Source organism: Corvus brachyrhynchos, unplaced genomic scaffold (genome assembly GCF_000691975.1).
Source record: "Corvus brachyrhynchos isolate BGI_N302 unplaced genomic scaffold, ASM69197v1 scaffold94, whole genome shotgun sequence".
NCBI lineage: Eukaryota > Metazoa > Chordata > Aves > Passeriformes > Corvidae > Corvus > Corvus brachyrhynchos.
The window spans coordinates 2,148,627-2,172,032 of NW_008238330.1; the positions used below are offsets into that span (position 1 = coordinate 2,148,627).

At 38.4% G+C, this 23,406-nt stretch overlaps 1 protein-coding gene across 1 annotated transcript; it reads left to right on the forward strand.

The window, feature by feature from the left end:
* On the forward strand, positions 1-15,364 carry STK17A (serine/threonine kinase 17a; the record flags this gene model as incomplete). The annotated part of the gene is made up of 6 exons (XM_017734590.1): positions 1-230; positions 7,381-7,525; positions 12,803-12,929; positions 13,635-13,683; positions 13,819-13,998; positions 14,818-15,364. Coding segments are annotated over 6 exons (1,065 nt in total), but the record flags the coding sequence as incomplete, so codon positions are not given.
* Between the last annotated feature and the right edge of the window lie 8,042 nt (positions 15,365-23,406).

The window sequence follows — 23,406 nt, forward strand, 5'->3', positions numbered from 1 at the left end:
TTATTATTTAATTTCAGGGGAAAATTTGCAGTGGTGAAGAAGTGTATCCAGAAAGACACTGAAAGAGAGTTTGCAGCAAAGTTCATGAGAAAAAGAAGAAAGGGTCAAGACTGTCGGATGGAAATAATCCACGAAATTGCAGTCCTTGAGCTGGCACAGTGCAACCTTTGGGTCATTAACTTGCATGAAGTTTATGAAACTGCAACAGAGATGATTTTAGTCCTGGAATAGTAAGTATTAATAATAATTCCTGAATAACTTTATGCAGTATTTTCTTAAAACTAATAATGTAAAAATACTGCGTATCAATGTGAATAATGTAAAAGTTTTTATTGGTTGCCTCTTACCCTTGCTTAACTTCAAGAAGAATTGCTAAGAAAATGACGATTACAAGAAGTTATGTGCAATCTCATAACTACTTCAGATTATAACAAATTTCTCTAATTATGTAGTATCTTTCAAAGCTGAACTATAATTTATGTAGTTAAAGCATCTTTAATGTACACTCCCTACTTGTAAAAGAGGAAGAGGAAAGAAGCAATGAGTATCTGTTCAACAACTGAAGTTTATTTCATTGACAGTGGCAAAGACGGGATGAAATCTGTTGTGGTTTTTTTGCCAGTTATAAAAAAGGTATTGAAAGCGACATCATTGCTAGAAAGAAACTATCAAAACCCCCTAAGACAGAAAGCTTGCTAAAACAGTATCTTTTGGGGGAAAGAAAGGAGGAGGATTGAGACCTAGAATAGTTTCTAACGACACTTGACTCTGCATTTGTCTGTGTGGTTTTCTCCACTTGAGTTTGTCCCGATGGGTATTCCAGCAGCTGTCATGACTGTTCATCTCGTATGCCAATGACTTTAGATACTAGGGCATCTAGCTGGCTTCCAAAGATACACCCAAATGCTTGTTGCGACTGAACTCTATATTCTTGTTAAGCTCTATGGATTTTAAATAATTAGGAGACAAACAGTGAGGCTCAATAGTTCAGAAGTGACTTGTCTGCTAAGATAAATCTAGTTTGTGCAGCTCTTCTCTTACTTGATAGCAAAAAGAAATGGTGAGAAATCTTGTGTCCCAATCACATCTCGTTTTGAAGTCAAAAGAAACTGTATCTTTAAAGTTCAGTGAAATGGAATGAGACCGTGCCTCCTAAGGCAAAATTCCTTCTATAATACATTTTTTAAACTTCATTGTGCTCTTAATGAAGTCATGAGGTATGAAATATTCAAGTATCTTTTATAATACATAGGTGTGACAGAGCTTCTGGGGTTTTAACTGCTGCTACTGACAACTCATAAATAGCTGCTTTAAACATTAGCAGAAATTTAAAATAAAATACAGTTTAATTTTCTAGATCCCGTAGGATTTAATATGAGCAGTGGAATCTAAATGAGCAATGAGCTTTGTGATAATTTCGATGCAAAATTCCTAGTTTTCTTTTAGAACTCAGTTTTCTTCCAGTTGCAAAACTCTTCTAATCTGAAGTATTAACTAGGCTGTTCAGTAATTAGCAAAATTATTGGGTTTATATGCATCAGTCATACCTTGTTTCAGATAAATAGCTGTGTGCTGGAGTTGTAAATTACAAAAATAGTCTTTCCCTGACTTCAGCAAGTATGTCTGGATGCTTCTTTAAAGTCAACATGTTTCAGAGACATGTTGCAACAAAACAGGTATGAATGTTAGTGAATTTCTGACATTCTGTCTGCAGAGGATTAAAGAACATACCTAGACTGCAAGCTTCTCTAGGGCTTTTCAGTTTCTATTAAGCTTGATGGTCTTTGTGGCAGATCTTTATCTCCTGAAGAAGTAAAATAAATACTTAATTCTTGGCCACTAACTTCATCTGCTAAGGTTTTAAAGTTTCCTGTCTTGTGGAATCTGTCAAAAGGGCTGAGGGTTTTGCCTTCAGGAAGTGTTTTGCCTTCAGGAAGAGAAATATTAATGTTACATGGAGGCTTGTCTTTCAAGCACTATCAATTTTTGACAGAAAATGAACTTAAAATTGGCCACTGTTAATATTAAGTGTTGAGCAGTGGGAAGCAAGGAGGCATTAGAGTGTTGGCTTCAGCTGTAGCAGAGCAAATTGGGGCTGTCTGCATCCATCCTCACAACAGTCTCTGGTTTGTTGTCATAAGACCTCAGTCAGGGTATGTATGTCAGAGTTGCAGGGGTAAGTAAGGCTGACAGGGTAACAGATAAAGCCTGGAATTAATCTATAGGTCAGTTATGTTTCTGTATTTCACTGAAAACTGAATGAATGAAAAGAACCTGGAATTTTGCTGGAAAAGGTAAAGATATAGTCTGGTAAACTTGACATATCAGATAAAAAAAGAAAAAAGCAAATTTGGTAACTTTTGGGCTTGATACCTGTATGAAACCTACCTGTCATCTTCCAATTCCTTTTGAAAGAAAAAGCAGTAGAGCATCTGATGCTTAAGAGCTGGTGTTTTTGTAAGTGCTCATCACCATGTTTTTACACATCTATGGAAGGGATAGATGATATTAGTGGGTCATTAGTGGGTCAGATGTTACAGAAACCTGTAAGTGCAACTTCAAAAGTCTTCGTCATTAATATTACAGTGTGAAGAGCCTCTGAACTGAGCCAGGGCCTTGTGTAAATACAATAGACTTTCGTTATCCTTGCTTTAAAAAAAGGAAGAAGTTGTCTTTATCATCTTGAAGACACAGCTAGTATTTATTTGATACACTGGATGAAGTGTTTTTTCACCTGTAGCTATATGGACCTGGATAATGCTATGGACATTAATAATATCTATTAATAGATAATATCTATAATATCTATTAATATTAATGGCCTTATATAGTCTTGGACATGATTTGTTGTCCTGCTTACTGGAGGTGTGACTGGTTAAAATAAGAGTCTGCTGGCAGGAAATGGTCCATTTGGCAGGGGATTCAACAGATAGAACTTGAAGCAAACCCACTGTAATCACAAAAAACTGTGTTGCTCCAATATTTGCATCTTGTCTATTAGAGTAGCAAGCAGAGTTGTTCTAGTTAGCAGTCTCAAATCAAGACTAAAGGTCCTAAAAAAGTTTTAGGGGAAAACTTCTCAAATGGTCTTAGTTACCTTTGCTTGTGTTTCATTCATTTCTTAGGCTGCCTGATTGGCAAAATTGGCAAAAAAACCTGGCAAAAAAATAAAAGCATTTGTCTGAAAACAGAGAACTTTTAAGACCAATGTCTACAACTTAATGCATTTGGATGCTTCTCTTCCCATGTCCTCTCATCAGATATGGATTTACAGTTTTCTCAGGCTTTAGGGACATAGGTATGTTATGGTAGCCTTACACTGGAAAATTGCCAGTAAGTGTGCTTATTATCCAGTGGTGTGCCTAGCCAAGGGAAAGAATTACGGCTGTCAGCAGAGTGAGCAAGAACCTTTGCTGGTAGTGTTACTACCACTGTGGTGTGAACAGCTTGTACTGTAAGCTCCATGTACAGAAAGTAGATGACTTTCCATTATCTTGCAAAGATAACCCTTTCAAGAAAGACTTTTGACAAAGTTGAAGATTCAGGAAGCAAATTCTTGTCCGTTGCACACTGTATATAACTCAGCATTGAAATCAAGTAGGAATTGGTCTACATGTCTGTACTCTGGTGATTCGTGCTTCTAGGTCCTTTAGAACACTAACGTAATATCTGATCCATTGAAGCTGGGGGAATGGTTCATTTCTTCAGGTGCCCTAAAATAGGTTTGTTCAATCTCTTTCTAATGATAAGTTAAATGACTGTGTTAGTGTCTCATAAGTGCACTTGAAAGAAGTTTGATGCTGAATCTCATACAGTTCATTGTTAAGATACATTTCAAGGAAGATAAGCAGTCTCCATTTAATCTAAAGTCAAACATAATTGTAACAAAGATTAATGCTCCAGACTTCCAAATGACTTTTAGCTCATTTATGCTGCTAAGTAGTAATAAAGTGTTAGCATGCTTTTAACTGATGAAGAGCAGTTGGATTTCACTTGAAACTAGAGAAATTAATAGCACAACAGTACTTTCATAAATAAAATAGCTAAAGAATTGTGGTTGCCATAGCTTTCAAGTTTGGAAAGACTTCTTATGCCTCACATTTTTTTCACATACTTAGCTAAGGGAGGGTGTACTAGAGAAATAATGCATTTTAAGTAACACTGAATTCACACTGTTTTGCTCTTAAATATGTCCTTATCAATTTTTTTTTCCAGATTAAGATGGCTTGTTTTCCTAAAAACTTTGTTGTTCTAAGGATAATTCTTTGCTTTTATCTCCTCAGAACGTTTTCTGACTAGGTGGGTGGGGGTGTCCAGTCATTTGCTAAGTTATTTCATAATGACAGTTAGAAAAACTACAGTTTAATGAAAAATGGGTAAATATTATTAACACCAGAGTACTCTTGGTCTGCATATATACAGAAATCATAATAATGACACGCCTATGATACTTTCCTAGCAGGTATTTTGATCCCTTCTATGGTTAGATTTCTTTTTCCCCTGAAGTCTAGCTGGAAAATACAAAATAGCTGTGTTTAAAGTATTGTTAAGGAGCTTGGCAAAACTTGGCTTAGGTGTGCAGGAGAGTCTTTTTGGAGTTCATTTTGACATTGTGCATCCAACCGCTTGTGACTGGCTTAGCTCACAGCTTCCTGACTGTTTTCCTTAAGGGAATCAATTAAGCTCATTCCACAGCAACAATACACAAAACGGTCTTGCAGTATTAAATTTCCGTGTGTTCTTGTAAAGGGTTGCTGTTACTTGTTTGAATGTGGTAATTTTTGGACAGAAGGAATTGTCCAGAAGGAGTTGTTCCATCAGCATCCCAAACAGCAAAGATCAAAAAACAAAACATTGCATGTGAAGTCACCTTCCCATGTGAAACTATTTTGTAAAACCAAGTGCCTATGGTAGCTGGGAATGGCAGTGTCTCGTAAGTCATGAAGTGGGTGTGCATGTGTGAGGGCTGTATTTGCATGTCTCACTCTTAAAAATGCTGATGAACCCAGGCATCTTCAGAAGTATAGGGAGGGACTTAGATACTTTTTTTTAAAATAAAAAAAAATTTTAAAAATTTAAAAGTTTCTGGATCAAGGGTTTTCTACTCTCACATTGGTAGCACTTGTGTCTTGATTTCACTGATGGGACATTGCTCCAACTTTTCTTGTCTTGACTTTTAAACCTATAATTCAGAGTTCTTTAAGTGTAGTATTAAAATTCTAGGTGGCTTACATTTTAGTGCCTACCTCAGTTTTAATTAAGTTACACTAATAAACAAATTGTAGCAGGTGCCTACCAAGTAGACGTACAGCAAACAGGGCTTTATAAGGCCCGTCCACCCTCGACGTGCACTGGTTTTTCAGGTGGGTCTGTTAAATGTAAAGTGTGATCCCACGTTTTGGGTATAAATCCAATTTCACAGAATTAAATAGCAGAAGTATTTTTTCCTTACATGAAGTGGCAGAGCTCTACCAGCAAAATCCCAGGGCTATTGCTCTAAAACACATTGTGTTAGTAATTTTGGTGGTAGATCTTATCACTGTATGTGCATTATAATTCACTGCTACAAGGAATTAAATCACTCTTCAAGTAACATATTATGGCATTCTTAAAGCAGAAAGTTTACTTTATGGGTTGCAGTAGATGTTTTTCTATTCCTGTCTGGAAGATCCGGTTGATGTTGCTTTTTCAAGGAACTTGGTTTAGGATATTAGAATACACTAACGGATGTTCATTTTAAAAATGTCATTAATATCTAAATCCTGTTCAAAGCTGAAATACTACTATTTCCATGAATTAAATAAAAATGGACTGAAGGAAGATGCAATAGTGTCAAGTGTATGAAATTTTTCAAAAGGAATTTAAGGATTACTATTCCTTTGAAAAACTCGTTCTTGAGCTCTATCATCTTTGATACAGAATGAAGAAAAATAATTATTTAAGAGAGGGGTTTTTTTGAAAGAAAATCTTAGTTTAATAAATCAAATTGTACTGCTGTACCAGTCAGCCAGCATATAGAACAGAAGTGTAAAACTCTTTAGGAAAGGTTAAGATTTAACCTTCTTTTAATTTTTTTTTTTTTTTTGGTAAGAAAATCTGCAGAGAAAATTTAAAATAATAGCAGTGAAAATACTTGGAGGGCAAAAAACTTTTTTTTAATCCGTGAGGCTTTTGAAAGTACAAGGACTGTAGCAGCAAAGTTAGTGTAGGCAAAATGAAAATTTGAGTATATTTTAAGTGTTCTTTTTCTGGGGGAACATGGTTGAAATGCACCTTTTTTGTAGAACTCTCATTTGCTGTTGTATTCATGTTGAATGTGCCTGGCTGTCTTCAGGATAGCCTAGGCAATACAATTCATTGGAAAAGAGCAAGCAAAGGTAGAGTAGATGGGTATGCATCAATAAAGATTAATGCTTGTGCAAAGTCATTTTTGCATGTCAGTTTGGTGTAACTGGAGAGGATGCTGTCCTCAAGGTTTTCACCACCTTTTCCTGAGGGGTGGTTATAGAATTTCATGCAGAACAAAGGGTGTATGGGCTGATTTCATAGTAGTAGTTCAACAATCCATATGCAAAGTGGCCCCATTCTAACATTCTTACGCCCATTCTTGTTTTAAGATGGAGCTTCTGTTCAGTTTATTTTACTTTTGATGCTACCGGGTTGTATTGTAAAACAATTTTACTTCTCTAGAGCCATTGCTATACAGAGCTGGTACTGCATGTGGCTTCAGAGTACTTTAGAAACATTCATTCATATCTAGTTATTTTTATATTTTTTGTTATTCTGTTATTTGTTTAAACATATATAAACAAAAGGGGAAGCAAGCTAGAGCTAAAATTCAGTGCTATTTTTAGATGAAAGAAGTTTAGAAACCTGTAATGCATCCCTGTATATCAGAGACTTCATAAACAATTCAATTGCAGACTTTACATTTATTCTTTTGAGTATGTGCAGCATTTTGAGGAGGATGGGAGGTGGGGCTGCTTTGTTCTATATTTACAAAGACTTGCCTTGGCCAGATTTCCATGTAGTTTCATAAGAATGGCAAAAGGCACATCTTCTATGAAAACAATGTCCTCAAACAAATGTGGCATTCATCTGAAAGCAAAGTCAGTAGTGTTTCAAAAGTAGTCCCCAAAATTTCTGTACTATTCATATTCTCTAACCTAAATGACTAAAATCTTTGCTTCTCTCCAAAGCTGCCACACTGCAGAAAACACTTCCAAGGCTGTAAAAGCTTCCAAATGTCTAATAACTGAAAATATCATGATTGGATTATACCTCCTGCTGATCTTGCCTATACAAAAAAAAAGTGCTAGTAGGGCCAAATGGGTGCTATAATTTAGTCTTTGAACAAACAATATTCCTACTGTTCCACAGTGCTGCTGGAGGTGAAATCTTTGACCAGTGTGTGGCTGAAAGAGAGGAGGCCTTCAAAGAAAAAGATGTTAAACGACTTATGAAGCAGATATTAGAAGGAGTTTCATTCTTGCACAGAAACAATGTTGTTCATCTTGACTTAAAGGTAAGATTGGTGCTGTATTTTTCTTACTGATTTCTGACCTGTTGACTTTCTTGCTGGTAATATGTCACAATAATGCCAATTTGTAATTAACACAATTTTACCGAATTACGCCTTGAATGATAAAATTAAACTTTTGGGATAGAGTAACCACCAGGTCTGCAAGCCTTTTGAGGGGTTTCTACGATTATGTTAAATAGAAACTTCATTTGATTAAGTGAAATGTAATGAATTCAAAAGTTAATTTGCCTCGCACCTTAAATTGGAAATGAGTGCTTTGGGTAAGACCTGACTCATTTCTACATTTCAGTAAAAATGTCTGGGTATTATATGGCCATTGAAAACCAGGTTTGTTTTTTGTATTGACTTGAGTTTTAATGAAGAAGAAGGGTGGTAGTGACACTGGTGGAATAAAGTGTAATGTTCCAGAATGAAATGTTCAAACAGGACTGGTAAATTAATGTGTTAAGTACATTTATAGCATTTTCTTCCTTTTTTTTTTCCCAGTTACTGTAAAACCTAATTTAAATCTGTCATTTGCTGCCAAACAGTTGGCTAACACCCTATTGGTATATAAATTATCATGATTTACTGAAATAAGTATTTTTTCTAATTGAAAAATAGTTTTGACCTAAATCAAGGCAAAAGTACAGTTGCCATCACATGAAATCTTACGGCTAAAAAGGAAGTTGTAACAGGGATCCAGAAAACTATCTTCTCCTATTGGCAGCAAGCTCCAGTTAATTTTCTTTAGCTTCCACCCATGCACTCACGTGGATGCAACTGTATCTCATGATGAGGTTGAACTAGTTTACTACTAATAAGGTGGTATGAAAAGTAACTTGCATTACATTTTTTAAAATTCTTTTTACACGTCCTATTCTCATATTTACTAAGTATGTTGTAAGCTGCTGCATGTTTGTTCTGTTGCTGAGATCCTTACTTACACTTACTACTTACTTAGTATTTTGGCACTATTACAAACCTACCAGTAGATTCCAGTATCAGGCTGTATGTACTTAATATATAACTTAGCATGTCATTAACCATTCATCAGCTAAAGCAGATGAGCCATATTTGCACACAAATATGTCACCTAACTGGTTTTCCAAACATTTATTCAAATTATATGTGGAATTCTTTGACTGAGTCATACACACAGAATATTAATAATTGTACTAAAATAATTAATGAAAAATTTTGGCAAGTGATGTGAGAATAAGTGTTCAGAAAGACTAAAAATGAGCAGTTAGAATTCCTCAAAGTTCCAGGATGCTTAAACAAGATACTCAGTGTCTCTACAATGGTTGGCCATTGAATTTCCTTGAAGCAAAGCGTGTAAAATTAAAATGTCCTTTGTGGACAGTATATATTTGTACATGTTTGTAGTTAAAGTTGTGGTGTTCCTTAGCACCATCAGCTGGATATCCATAACTGGCAATGTGCTGTGTTTTATATGACTTCAGTATTTATTTGCAAAAGTAGACTTGGGATGTTGATTACAGCTTTTGTCCAGAAAAGAAATTCATAAAAAGCTTACTTAAAAAATTTCCAACTGGTCAGAAAACTTATGCTATAACATGGAGCACATGCAGTTCTCACTGAAAAATCCAGCATTGTTTTGCTGCCTTACGAAAGTTCATTAGCAGAGCAAATTGTCTAGTGATTAGGTTAATTAACATGTTTATACATAACTGCAGTGTGCAATGTGTGTTTAAAAGTGGATCTTAATTGGAGTCCTACTTGCAGTGTGATGACTTTCATGATATATAAAACTATCAGTCTTTTGCAAAATAAGGTTTATGGAAGTCTTCAGAGTATCAGCAAATAAAATTACGGAAATGGTAGAATTAAAAACCATGACTTGCAAAGATTAATTGATCCACATGCCTTGCAAGACTTTAAAAAAAGGCCCATTTTTGACAGAACTCAAAAAGTTGGATGCTCACTTTGGCCACATATTTATTAACCTGCTGTCCTCATCTTCTGTTGTATCGTGTCTCTTGCTGCTTTACCTTGTGGCTTAAAGCAGTGGGGAATTTACTAAGTACTTTGTGATGGCATCTGGAAGACTTCTGTATGTTTACTGTATGTTATGCAAGGTGTTTGCCAATAGCAAAGTTTACAAATTCTTGCTAAAATGTGGGGGTTTTGTGCTATTAGTTGCACCTTTGTGTCTCTGAAGATTTCCATTTCATTTGTCTGTTACAAATTCCTTTGGAAAGGTCTATCCAATTTTCCATATGTTGCGCCTTCAAAAAAGTTAAATTCTACACGCAGAAGAATTTAAACTCAAGTGGTTGTCAGTATGTAATTGTCAGTCTAATATTTATATTATAAATTTTACGAACCAGTTTTGTGACACTGACAGCTACCTTGCTCTAGCTTCTCCTTTGCCCTCTTAATAGATACAAGATTTTTCCTGAGACTAAGCACTGCAGAAGGAAATGGGGTATTTTGATGTGGCTTAGCAAGGTTGTCACCTGATCATTTCTTTCCAAAACCATGAAAGATGGTTGAAATATGTCGTGTTTTTAATAGCAAAATACAATTATATAGTCCAGTTTTGACTTGGATAAAGAGCAAATATAATGCTACCTAGTGCAAATTAATTATCACTTGACAGTATTGTGTTGATGCTATTTAATTTGTAGGGTGTGCATAGATTGTAGTCAGGAGTCTTTCATCTCTTCTTAATGGTGCTTAAAAGCTGCAGAGTAAGGGAAGTTTCCTTTCTCTGTGTTCTCATTTGCTGATTGACTTAATCTTGAAATGGTGTTTGGTAAAAGCTTAAAGTAGTTGGGAATGGGAAAGAATTTAAGAAGTCGTGGGGGCTGAGGAAGAAGATATGGGGGTCCTTTACTTTTTTAGAATCAGCCTAGTTTAGTATCTTTACACATAATGCAGCTGGGGTATCTCACCTAGTCTGTTTTTCCTGTTTCTGACCATTATTTCTTGGATAAGTCCTGTCTTTTCTTCTAGGGATCTGAGGGGTTTTGAGTATTATATAATTAGATAATCTGCAACATTAATGAAGTTAGGTAAGGTGAGGCATCGATTAGTTTAAAAATGCGACCTTTATTATGTGTCCTTAGTTCTTAACATATCTTCTTGAAACCAAGTAAAGATACAAGAAATAAGAGGATTTAAACGGAACCTTTAAGCCTTGCTGCAATAGAGGGGGAGGTTTTCAAACGTTGCCATTTGATGGTTTCCATCAACAATTTCAATAGTGCTTGAGGGTAAAAGCGAAAGGCCGTTTGTAGAATAGCCACCAGGAGAGCCTCCGGCCAGCGTCTCTCCTGTCTTTGTGGGCTGACAGGCATTAGGCAAACCTAGATGTATTCCAGCAGCGTGAAACCAAAAGAGAAACAGAATTACAGGTGTGAGGAAATTATCTTACTTTTCTGAGAGTCTGAGAGTAATGGTGTCAAGCTGAAAACTATGGTGAGTTTGAAGCTATGGCTTCTTCTAAGTTTCATACTGTTTTTTAGGCTGGCACTTCACATGAATCCCATAATGATTCCTTAAAATAAGAAAATTACTCAATTCATGTTAAGACTCAATTCATACTGTAGACAGGTATTTTTCTGCATAGGTGTGTTTGCATAATAAGATTTTTTTTAAAAAAAAAAGACAAAACTACTTGTGGCAACTGTTTTATCTACAAAAATATTAAAATACAGGGTTGAAGGGTTTCACAAAACTTTTCCATAAAAACTTTTCCTCATTTAAATATAGAGAACAAATACTTTTCTCATGCTTTTAATTTGATTCTTCACAACATAACTAAATTTCTCACTGGGAAGAACATCTGAGAGGCTAATGAATGAGGCACAGTCAGCTTTTTTGGATGTTTGCTTTTCTAATACAAATAGAGAATAACAAATCTGAACTATAAAGAATGTGGTAATGTGCAGCTCCAAAAGCCTTTGTACAGCCACCAGATCCCAGTTTGTAAAGAAAATTTAGAAAGAGCTATTCTTAATGTGTAGGTTTACAAACAGAAAATAGATTGACAACATCATGGAGTTATTTTCAAATAGCACAGTTTAATTCTGCAGGAATCAAAAAACTTTACTATATTCAGCTCTTGCAGTGAGGAGAACTGGCCCAAGTTTTTTTAAATGTCCTTGCCCAGGTTTATTTCTGTGTTCAAAAGCAAGGCTGTTCATGTGAGAGCATGTCTTCATGAGTGACTCTGGGGATGGAGGACATAGCAGCTCTGTGACTAGACAAGTATAAATGTTGGTGTTACTCCAGCTGGATTATCAGTCAGTGGTTGCTTTGCTGTTCTTAGTCTTTTGTCCTCCTCCCTTTTCAACCACCCTGAAAAGTGTGGTTGATGATCCAGGTTCCCAATAAAGACTTCTGCACTTTCATGGAACTTGGGCTCACTAGAAGCATGAATTTTGTGTCAATTGTCAGCACTACCGTTTGGAGAAGTTAATGATAATGATAAAACCCAGTGTGATTACTGGCCTGGGGGTAGGGATGGTCAAACCTTTTTTTTCTTTTTTTTGGGAACTTTATGCTTCAGTTGCAAAAAATCTAAGACCTGTTGTCTAAAGTTAGTTTTTAGATTTTTATTTTTAAATTGAACTAGCATTTAAAATAGTAAGGAACTTCTTAATGACCACAAAGGTGCTTTGAAAGAAGACAGCCATGATCTAGTGACATCAGCGCAAACAAGTTTATCCGAAGGTGATGCTCTTAAAAACCTGTTTTTCAGGCTGCTATATTTTTTTTCAACTGTTCTTCAGTTAGTGTTCTGTAATACAGTTGTTTGTACTTTGAACAGGATTCAGGTTGGTTGCAACAGACCTTTAAACAGGTGCAGTCAAAATAGTTTTGTGTGTTCAGGGTTTTTTAAACGATTGGGTGTTTTTGGAAACCCTTCAATGGGAGGTACTTTACACCATCTATTGGAAGAATCAAGGAGGGGAGAGGTGTTAAAGAGGTGATAAAAAGGATTTAGAGGTACAAGTGTGGAGGTACTTACATGCTATTGTTAAATGACAGATATTGGCATGTATTTCCAATGTGTTCTAAGCTAACTAACAAAGGTTTGATTCTCAGTTCTAAATTGAAAATCCTACCACACCTTTTAGCCTACGTGTCTTTTCAAAATCACCTTGGGGGAAATACATAAATGATCCAGGATATCATACTTGTTATGGGAGGCACTGTTGCTGCTTGTGGTCTAAAATAATTATGCAATATGATGTCATAGACACTAGTTTTGGGTGATCCCAAAAGTCTCCTCCTCTTGTTTTTCAGCCCCAAAATATTCTGCTAACCAGTAAGTGTCCTCTGGGAGACATTAAGATAGTAGATTTTGGCCTTTCCAGAATAATGAAGAGCAGCGAGGAACTAAGAGAAATCATGGGAACTCCAGAATACGTAGGTAAGTTGTTACTATAGGAATGATGAATAGTCCAGGCTTCTGGGGAGCAAAAAGAGAACTTGGAGCATGCCAACCTGGCTGTGTAGTCACTGTGTTGCAGGATCAAGTTATTACTGGACGTGGCACTGCAGTCAAAGGTGGAACTGGCAAGTCTTGCCAGTCTAATGAAATATGATTGTGTGCTTTTGTTGAAAGTGAAGACGCACTTTAGATGATTCTTACCAGCAGTGATAACATGTATTGCTCTGATTAAAAGTTTAAATTCACATATTCAGTCTCTGAATACAATATTTTAGCCAGCGTAGGTTTTCTGTTTTTTTTTTAAAAAAGCCCAAACCACTCCAGGCCTTGAAAATATCTTCAAGTTGTGTGGTGTATCTTCATAGTTACGGGTTACAGTGCTGGAATATGCAATGTTCGATATTTCTGTTTTGTCTGCAAGAAACTTGCTTACAGATTCCTTAACTGGGAAGGAGACTGGCCTGGCTTCTGAAGATGACAATAAAAGGAAAATACTTTTTTATACTTAAAAACAGCGAATGATAGAAACCACTTAAATAACCTGAATAGAAATATCTTGATTTCAAAAGACTGTCATGCTTCAAATGGCTTATCTTAAATTTTACCACGTGACCATTATTGCATTTTTTAACTATAATGTAATGTCTGCATATGACAAAACCCATTTTTTTCCCCCCTGAATAGCTCCTGAAATTCTGAGTTATGACCCAATCAGTACAGCAACTGACATGTGGTAAGTTGAACAAATTAATGGTCATCATAACTGTACTGAAAAGGGTTGTTCTTTGGGGGTTTTTTTGTTTGTTTGCTTTTAAGAAAAAAAGGCAACCAAAAAAACTGCTTTTCTGGTTTTTACTTTTTAATTTAGGAGCATTGGAGTACTGGCATATGTTATGCTAACAGGGATATCGCCTTTCTTGGGGGATGATAAACAAGAAACATTCTTAAATATATCTCAGATGAACGTAAGTTACTCTGGAGAGGACTTTGACCTTGTATCAGAGTCTGCTGTGGATTTCATCAAAACTCTGCTGGTTAAGAAACCTGAGTAAGTAAAATGCACAATTGTATATGCTAATATGTCAGCCTGACTTAATTTTAAATGTAGCAAGTGCTAGTGTTTTCATTTTTAAAGTATGAGGGGACTTTGATTGCACTGTGCTTTTGCTTTTTATGTATATGAAAACAGAATTCCTCCATTTCCATCCAAGCATGTATAGTCCAAATGATGTCCAGATGTTAGTAATTAAAACTCAAATTACTTTCAGAAAACTGTGTATGAACTGCAGCTTGTAGCAGTGAACAGTACACTCATTCTTCTTGCAGGTACTTTGCTGAAGTCTTTTAAAAGAACTCAGCTTTGAGTCCTTAATTTTGGATGGGTTGGTAGAGAACCTTGCCTTTTTCGGTTCATTGGTACACTTTTCTCAATGGGCAGCGAAATGGAAATTCCAGGTTCCCAAATAGAACAGGTGTTTTCTGTGGAACTTCATGGGATATGTCAGCTATTGAAATGGCTTACTGCTTGTCTGTGGGAATACTTGAAGAATGTAAAGGTTGGATAATTTTTCTATATATAAGAAGAAAATCTGTATAAACTTCGAAAGTTGGTTGGCAGCATGAAAATATAAACTCATATTTGGGGATCTATTAATTTCCCTTATTTTAAATGCTAGGCGTTCATCTACTTGAACTGCTGTGGTCTTTTTTGGTAAAAGATAGCTGTCAGTGGGGTTTTTTTTGTTTCCAATTCTATCTGTCTTTAATACAGTCATATCCTTGAAGTATTTTGTGGGGATCTCTTCTGCAAGGTACTGGATTTTGTATTCATCTGGACATTTATTTTAATGCTTTCCTTCCTCTGCAGGGACCGGGCAACTGCTGAAGAATGTCTTCAGCATCCATGGTTAGAACAAAGTGATAATCCCACTTGCAGGGCCTGGAATAAGAATACAGAAGGGGAGACCAGTGATGCCATCCAGAAAGATGCGGATTCTGCCTCTGAAAAATCAGTAGATGCTGAGAAAACTGGAGAGGAAGAATCAATAGTGACAGAAGAACTAATTGTAGTGGCTTCATATACACTGGGACAATGTAGGCAGTCAGAAAAAGAAAAAGTAACTGAGCAGAAAGCCATTTCCAAACGATTTAAATTTGAGGAACCATTACTGCAGGAAATACCAGGAGAATTCATTTACTGAACTGTGTGGAGCTTCATAGCTATAACTGGAAGGCAGTTTTTTGTACTAAACAAAAGTATTCTAGCCAAGTGAATTTCTGATACGCAATATATGTTCTAGATAAAAGAAAGTGTTTATAAACCGTGCCAAGCTTATTTTCATGGAACAGATAAACAAGATTTCAAGTGGCTGACAGGAATTTAACAAAGATGATAAACTTATTTTTGTTTTTAATTTTTATTTCTGGGGGTTTTTTTGTTGTTGTTGTTATTGATTGGTAACAGAGTTTTTGTTAATTATTAAAGTGTTCTTGAGAAGTCAACACTGGAAGTGTTTCAGTGACAGATGTCAATAGGAGTATTTTAGGATATGTTTTGGCATTTAATGCAAATATATAATGCTGGGTTTTCCTCAAACGCCTCCTGACTTCAGTGGAATTATCTGCTGATCTAAAACTTGTATGAGAGGAGAATTTGATCACCTGGTTTGACATACAGATTACAAAATCATCCTCTGTGTGTTTCTTTGTTTACATCAGGTCAAAGACCCAGACTCCTCTGGGTGTAGCTGAACAGTGAGATGAGCTTCTCTAGACAGAGATGCATGTGTCTCACTGGTAAAGAAATCCGTATTGGAGATACGTCTGATTTGGGAGCACAGTAAAATCCTGCTCCTGAGGGTGATGTATTTGCTTATTTCAGTCACTTTCGAGCCAGCAGAGAAGTTCCCTTCCCCTCCTATGTTGGGTGAGATGTGCCAATAGAATCCAGCTCAGTGTGGCTGCACAGCACTGATGAGAGGAAAAATGACAGTCTGATGTAGCTCCTCTGAAGTTATTGAAGTTCTCTCCACTGACTCTACCATGTTAGGTTAGACAGTTTGTCCAGCTAATCAGCCTTTGATTCCACCTCCCCCAGAACCAGCTGGAGTTTTACTGGGATCATGAGGTCATTTCTGCCTTCTTTCTGTTCCTCTAACTGCTGCTTTAAGGAAGAAAGGAGCATCCTTAGGCTAAATTGCATTACCTTGTTCAATATAGCTGTTAGATGAGGAAGAAGACACTGCTTCTTCTGAAACAATGAAGCACAGCTCATGCCTCCTGCTTCCTGATCACTCTCCCTTAGACACTTGGAAAAACAGGATGTTATGTGGCCGGGCAGAGTGGGATTAGGGAGCAGTATGGATGGGTCATAGTTCTCAATGGACGCAGTCCCTCAGAGGACAAAGCTGGCACCAACTGGGCATCAAAACTGAGTGGTTTTTGCAATGTACATATCTGAGGATCTTGGACTGAGTCCTAGTTTTCTAAGAAGTCTTTCATATTGATGCTGTCCCAAAGTTTAATTTTTGTGTAATTGAAGTTTAGTACTATTATATTGCATACTGTTAACTATTCAACTATTTATTTGGTTTCCTTATGCTGTTCCTTTACAATAAACTCTGACAAAACTTTTCTTGCTATAAAACATTGACTAGAAATTCTTAAGCTAGTTTTTCCCTTTTTTTCCATGTTGGTACACACTTTCCCAGTTTCAAATGTATCAAATGTTCTTACTCCATTTAGTGAGCAGGAGTTCAGGGCTCTGTGCTTATGTTACAGTTCCTCCTTCACATGAAAGTTAAATGGCTTATTAATAAGACCAGCAGTACTGGGGTGATCTGATCAGCATGGCTGGAAAGGCAAGGGAAAAGCGCTAGTACAGAAGAAAGCTGAACCAAAAGCAGTGGGCCAATGAGTGTTTTTCAATAAGGCTGTTACACATAAGGAACATTGGCTTCATTGCCAGAGGTTGGGTTGCCTTTATTCCAGCCACATCAAGGAAATTGCAGCTAAATTAAACTGTTCTATCAGGCTTCTTCCCCTATGGAATTACATATTGAGTATTCATGTAGGTAGGGCAGCTTCTTGTTCCTCGAAGATGTTCATATAAGAAAACAGCCAGTAGTGTTAAGAATCGAGCTTGGATGTGTTTTATATTGTAATGCAGAGATGCCTTTCATGCTCTGGAGAAAGGAGTCGCTTGCTGGACAGCTCTGGCTGCCTCTCAGCAGGAGAATCTTTGAGCCAACAGCGTGTCCGTGTTATCTGGGTGTTTCTGGACACAGACAGGAGCTGACCCTACCTAAAGTGCGGATCTGTTTCAGCCTTGTTAGGCAGGACAGTACCTTCATGGGCATCTTTCTTTTACTCTCCAGTCATTTGCCCAAGACAATTTGCTTGGGTGAGGGGACATTGATTCATTACATTCTTCTGTGCGAGATTACAATTTCTCCCATCTTCCATCACTGCCATTTTGACTTTTTTCCCCTACATCCATACTTTCTTAAGTTGAGCAGAGCAGTGAGATTGAAGCATGTTCACATCCTACCCTTACAAAACAATGTTGCCAGTGCTGCACACATAAATGTTTAACAACTCCTGGTTGCCCACAGCTAACTGAGGGATGTATACCCATTTCACTGCCTCTTTGTAACCACAGATCATGTCTCAGATTGAGACTGGTACTAATGGAAAAGAGTAGGTGCTGAGCAGTATGCATTTTGTCCTATATGTATTAATGTAGGTCAGTGAAGCTTAACATGTATACATGAAATACATACTTATTACAAGGCCAGCTTCTCTTGAATTGGCTGCTTTGAGATTTCCAGTGGGCTGCATTTGTTTAACTCTTCGTGCCTTAAGGTGATTTTATACAGTGTTTTTAACGTCATTAAGAATTTGTATAAAGTTGTGAAAGTTTAATAGTGTAAGTTATAAACAAGGCATCTTAGATTCACACTATAACAGGGAAAATTTTCCATAACATTTAACTGCACGACTATCAGCCGGACCCACATGCTTGAGGCTGTTTCTCTTCCACTGTGAGTGTGGGTAAAGCTGCAAATGAGGTGTTTTCACCCCGAGCTGTAGGAAGGGGCTGTTGCAGTTCTTGAGGAGCTCAGTTACAAGTGAAGTGACATATCAGTAAGACTAGGAACAAACCACGAGCTGTGAGGAACAGCTGGTTTTCTGCAGCTCCATGAGTACCGGGGACCATGTGTACGTATGTACACAGGTCATCTGGAGCAAGCTGCTATGTTGGTGGGGAAGGGGCTGCTTGTGGAGAAAGGATCAGCTCCTTGGACCTTGTGGGCAATGCTCTCCCAGTCCCTACTCTCCAGACTGAGCACGTGCTGGCTGCCTTTGTAGCACAGGGAACGTGGCTGCTGTTTGCTCAGATGCAGGATGCTGAAGGAATGGAAGGGTAGATGTTCCTAGAGAGTTGTTACCTATGGTTTTGATGGAAGAGCCATGAACTGTATGAATAGGAGGAGTAGGTCCAGGCCTAGGCCTCCTTTCAGTTGTTGGAATAAATAGCAAAGGCCTAATGAAAAGCACAGCCTTGTCTCCTCTTGTTGCTATACTCACCTCTTTAAGGGAGAGCCTTATAGATTTTATAGTTGCTAAATTAAATATTCTACATAATAATATTTTTCTTTTTGTCCAAAGTGGAATTTTCATTGTGATTTGTCTAATTTGTCGCATTTTCATGTGCAGATCCCTAAATACAAAAGGGTGAATTCTAGTTTGTGATCTACCCCATGAATCTTGAGAGCTGTTAGGTCACAAATGCAAATAAAAGCTCACTGCCCATACTCCACTGGTGGCGCTCTCAAGGGATGGGGAGGGAGGTGGGCCTTGCACCACATTACTCCATTGCTTAAGATCTCTCTTGAATATTTCAGGTGTTGTTCCTGGAAGACAGTTCAATGTTTTAAAGAAATAGTGCCAGTTCATTGTATTTCTGATAAGGTGTTTACTGTTTCAGGAACTTTACAATAAATGAAATTTTGTTTTGTGAACAGCTGATGGGCCTTTTGTTCTTTGTGCTTTGTGAAACACCCCTTAGCAGGATTACTGGTATTTTAGTTTTCTGAATGACACATTTGTTCAACTTACACAGCAAATATAAAATGCATCAATAGTCTTTTCCACAGTAAAGCAATATGCTTCCACTGTAGAGTTCTTTATGGTACAGATGTTGAATTAAGCTGTCATTTGGATTAATAAATACAGTCAGGAAAAAAATAAGTACAGATGGGTGTGATAAAAATCTCTCCTAATTAAGAAAAGGTTAGGATTCGTCAAAGTGAAGCAGAGCATTAGGACAAGAGTTGCTACTGCAAAATTAGGAGAGGAAAGGGAACTACCTGAAGGGATTATCTCTTTTTCCTGTAAACACAGAGAACTTAATTACACTGAATCTTTGCTTGCTTGTACAAGTAGAATCACAGCTGAGCTGGTGATGCATTGAAATCAGTGTATCCCATCTCTTCAATTAATTTGCAATGCCAGCATACAGACTGAATTACACAGGTGTTTTTTAACTAATCCTCACAGGGAAATCTCCTGAGCTGCCAGGGTATCACTTACCATCTGCCACTTTCCAGTAGCACCTTGTGAGATCCAGCTGGTCTGGCTGCTGGATGGAAGGTATTGTGGGCCTTACCAAGCAAAGAGAGGCAAAGATTGTCTCACAGAAGTTATTGAATGAAGGTCCTTTTCTCCTAAATCTTCTAGGAAAGCAAATTAATAGAAACTGCCTTAGATTGGTCAAGAAATTACATTATTCTAGTGTTTTTGTACAACTAACACTACTTCAAATTAACTAAAGGCAATGGCCAGGTGTGATGTCTTCCAAAGCAACAACAAGGGCAGGCAGGTCTCCATTGTTCCTGGTGTTACAGGACTGCCCGGGCCCTGCTGCAGGAAACTTTGTAGTAAATTTTGCAGAAAACTCAGGGAAATTATATGCCTTTGACAAACAGGAAAGATGCAGGCATGTGGCAGGAAAGAACTGGATGTATCCTCATTTCTAAATGAGAAATCAATCCAAGACATCTGCCCAAAATAGGAAGTGAACTGCATGGCCCATAACTTCGACAAAATCTGTCACTCTTGGAGAAACATACTCAAAAGGGAATGTGTCAGCCCACTTAGCCTTTCTGAAGGCAGTAGTTTCAAAACATCTGCTTTTACACAGCCCCTCTGTGCTCATCAGCTCCAACTCAAATAGTTGCAAGTGTTGTAACAGTGCTGAGCAGTATCTGCTGTTCCTCAGCTGTAAATTAAGTCCTTGCCCTGAACAGTCTGCCACCTTGGTAGTTTCCTTGAGGGTGATGACTGCCTGGCAGAAACTATTAAAATCAAACTAGAGAATAAGAAACAAACATGCAATCCAGCAAAGGTCATGAAGATGATGTTTGTGTTAACCACACCAACAACTGGAAAAAGAACACAAATTTTCAAGCCAGTTAAAAAGAAATTATTTAACATACTGAACATGATTAAGATGATTAAAGGATTGCAGCACCTGCTAATGAAGCTGAGACACCTGGAACTGGAGAAGGCTCAGGGAGGGATCAGTGTGGGGGCAGAGTAAAGAGCATGGAGACAGGTTCTTCTTGACAGTGTCTGGTGTCAGGACAAGAGGCAGTGAGCAGACCCTCAAACACACAAAAGTCTGTTTAGACATAAGAAAAAGCTTTTTTTACTGTGAGAATGGTTGAACACTTGTACAGCTTGTCCAGAGGTTGTGGAGTCTCCATCCTTGGTGATCTTTAAAACCTGACTGGACATGCTTTCAGGCAATCTGTTCAAGCTGACTCCAGTGGAAATAAAGCAGTTGGACTAGATGATCTCCCAAGGTTCCTCCCAACCTTAACTGTTTTGTGGGATCCAGGGTCTTTCATCAAAAGATGAATATTTTCTCCAAAAAAAAAAAAAAAAATAGTGTTACAGTGACATGATGAAGTTAAAGAGACCCTAATCTTGCTCCCGTGTTCCTTACAGGAAAAGACTGGAAGAGGGGTGCCCAGGTGCCTTTTTGAAGTTATTTGGGCTTTCAGCAGCTGGTGGTGGTTCTGAAACCTTTGCTCTCCCTGTTTTCCTGGCATGTTCCAGCTCCCTTGGCTGCTCCTGCTGCACCCGTGTCCTCTGTGAAAGCAGCCGCCTTGGGCTGTGATATATTTAATGGGAGCCACATGGCCAAAGCTGCTTGGCACTGAACACACCAGCCTGATGCTTTTTTCTCCTTTTGAATATGTGCATCCTAAAAGAGCTCAAACACAGAGAGGAAGTGACTTCTGAGGTTCTTCAAGGTCACAAGGTAAGAAATTCTGTGTTTGCTGACTATTAGGTAGTAAAACAAAGGCAGGGAATTAATTGTGATTTTACTCTTATCCCCCTCCACTGATTTGCTGGCTTCCAGCTCCACCCATTTCTTTCTTCCTTCTCTGGGTTTTAAGATTTGATTAAGAGAACCGTTGGTATGATATGATGATACTGCCCATTCTCACAGCTCTGGAGAGCCAATGGGTTGGCTGAGGTGACTGGGAGCCCTTAAAGTTAAAGGGGTGCTCAGGGGAGAAAATGAGAGATGGAACCTCTTTGCAAGCTCTGCTTCCCCCAAGCAAGGTAATAATTATCTCCAGTGTTACTGGTAAGGTTTGTGTGGGGATAACTCCTCCAGGCCTGGAAAAGCCAGGGCTAGAGCCAGGCCAGGCAGTGGTGTTGTGGTGCAGCAGCTTGTGAAGCCAGCATGGGGACATTATGTGCTGCAGGCTGGGGTGGCTGTGGCCAGCTTTCCTGGACACTTGTCCACCCTGCAGCCACTGCAGGTCCCAGGCTTACTGAGCACACACAGGTGACAAAAGGCAGATGAATGGCAGTGTGTGCCAGATGCTCCCAGTGCAGACACAGGGAGGGACTTAACAGGCTGGGGTTCCTCTCCACAGCCACAGTATCCTTGCAGATTAGCAACAAATCAAAGCTGCAGCCAGGGAAGTGGTAATTGATGGATGGGAAGTGGTTGATTTGGCTTTTTCCTGTCAGCTGTTTGATTTCCCAGCAAACATCTTCAGTGACCAAAAGCTAGAGTTGATCAAGCTCTGAGGCACCAGGTGGCCAGCAGATCTCCAGATCCCTGAGGTGTTGTTCTTGCTAGTCATAGTGCAAGGCTAATGTTTCATATCACACAGTTTGCATTTTGTTTTGTGAAACCAGTAAACAGCAATTTCAATCAAAGCTGGGCAATGCTGTCTTCTTTTGATTAATTCTAATCCTCTCCCTGGTGTGCTGGGCTTTCATGAGGGTTGGATCAGGTCTTACAAGTGCTGTTCATCCTGACAGCTCTTTGTGAAGTTCAAACTAATGCACACGTGTATTGTTTCATTCTAAAATTGTTTATCCAAGACGCCTTTGCTGTGGCCCTTTAGCATCTCCTTTCTACTTAGGCATTTGCTTTTCAGGTTTGTTCAAAAGGCACCTTGCCCAGTTTGCTGGGTCATTGTTGAACAAGAAAATGCTCACTGTTCTCTAAAAATTCTTTGCTCTAGCTCTCCCTTCTCTATATAATGCTCATGGCTCTTGAAAACTTTGCAGTGCCTGTGTCCTTGTTGGATTTCCTGGACCCAAATTAGGAAGAAAAGATGGAGGGGTGAGGGACAGGGAATGGAGTGGCATAAGCTCTGGGCTTTCCCTAGCTGCGGCCTGATTAAGCATCTCTATTACAGTGAATTCAAAACTCTCTTTAGTCTGGATGTTCTTAAAGGCTCCCATGTTACCTCCTGGTACAGGCAGGACAGTTACTTGTATTTTTTCAGTGCCTCAGACTGTGCTTCAAGCTTTGCAATTGTTCACACGGGCAGTTTGGGGTGGGAGTGGAAATAGTGCAGGTTTGGGGGGTTTTTTTGTTAGTTTGGGGTGTTTTGCTTATTCCTCAGCTTGCTTGGTGATGGGCAATTCTCTAACTGATGGCACAATCAAAATATCTTGTGGCAGTCAGAGCAAACCATGGCAGTGCTTCACCTGTTCTGCACCCTCCTGAGAGTTTTTCTCCCCATATGTCCTCTCCAGAACTCATCAGGCAGTGCTGGTGGGAAGCAGTGAGTTCCTCTGAGTAACCTTCAGTGTGAGCAGCGAGTCTCTTCCTGGAATTCCAAGTTGTGATGAGTGGCCTCAGCTATCTCATGAGCTTTGTAATGATAACTGTGAGGGTGCAAATCTACCTGGTAAGTGGAGTCGAGGGTGCTGCTGCTGAGCTTCACCTTTGCTGCTTCATCCTTCCTGATTTAGACAAGACATTGTTGAGAAATGGGGGGAAACTGAGGCAGCAAGGGAATAGCTTTGAGAAGCTGACTTGTCCTGACTTAGGTCTGCAAAGCTCAGTTTCCTGGAAGTTTGTTTATTTATTTCAGATTCGTAATACCAGCACACACAGGGCAAAACACATGAC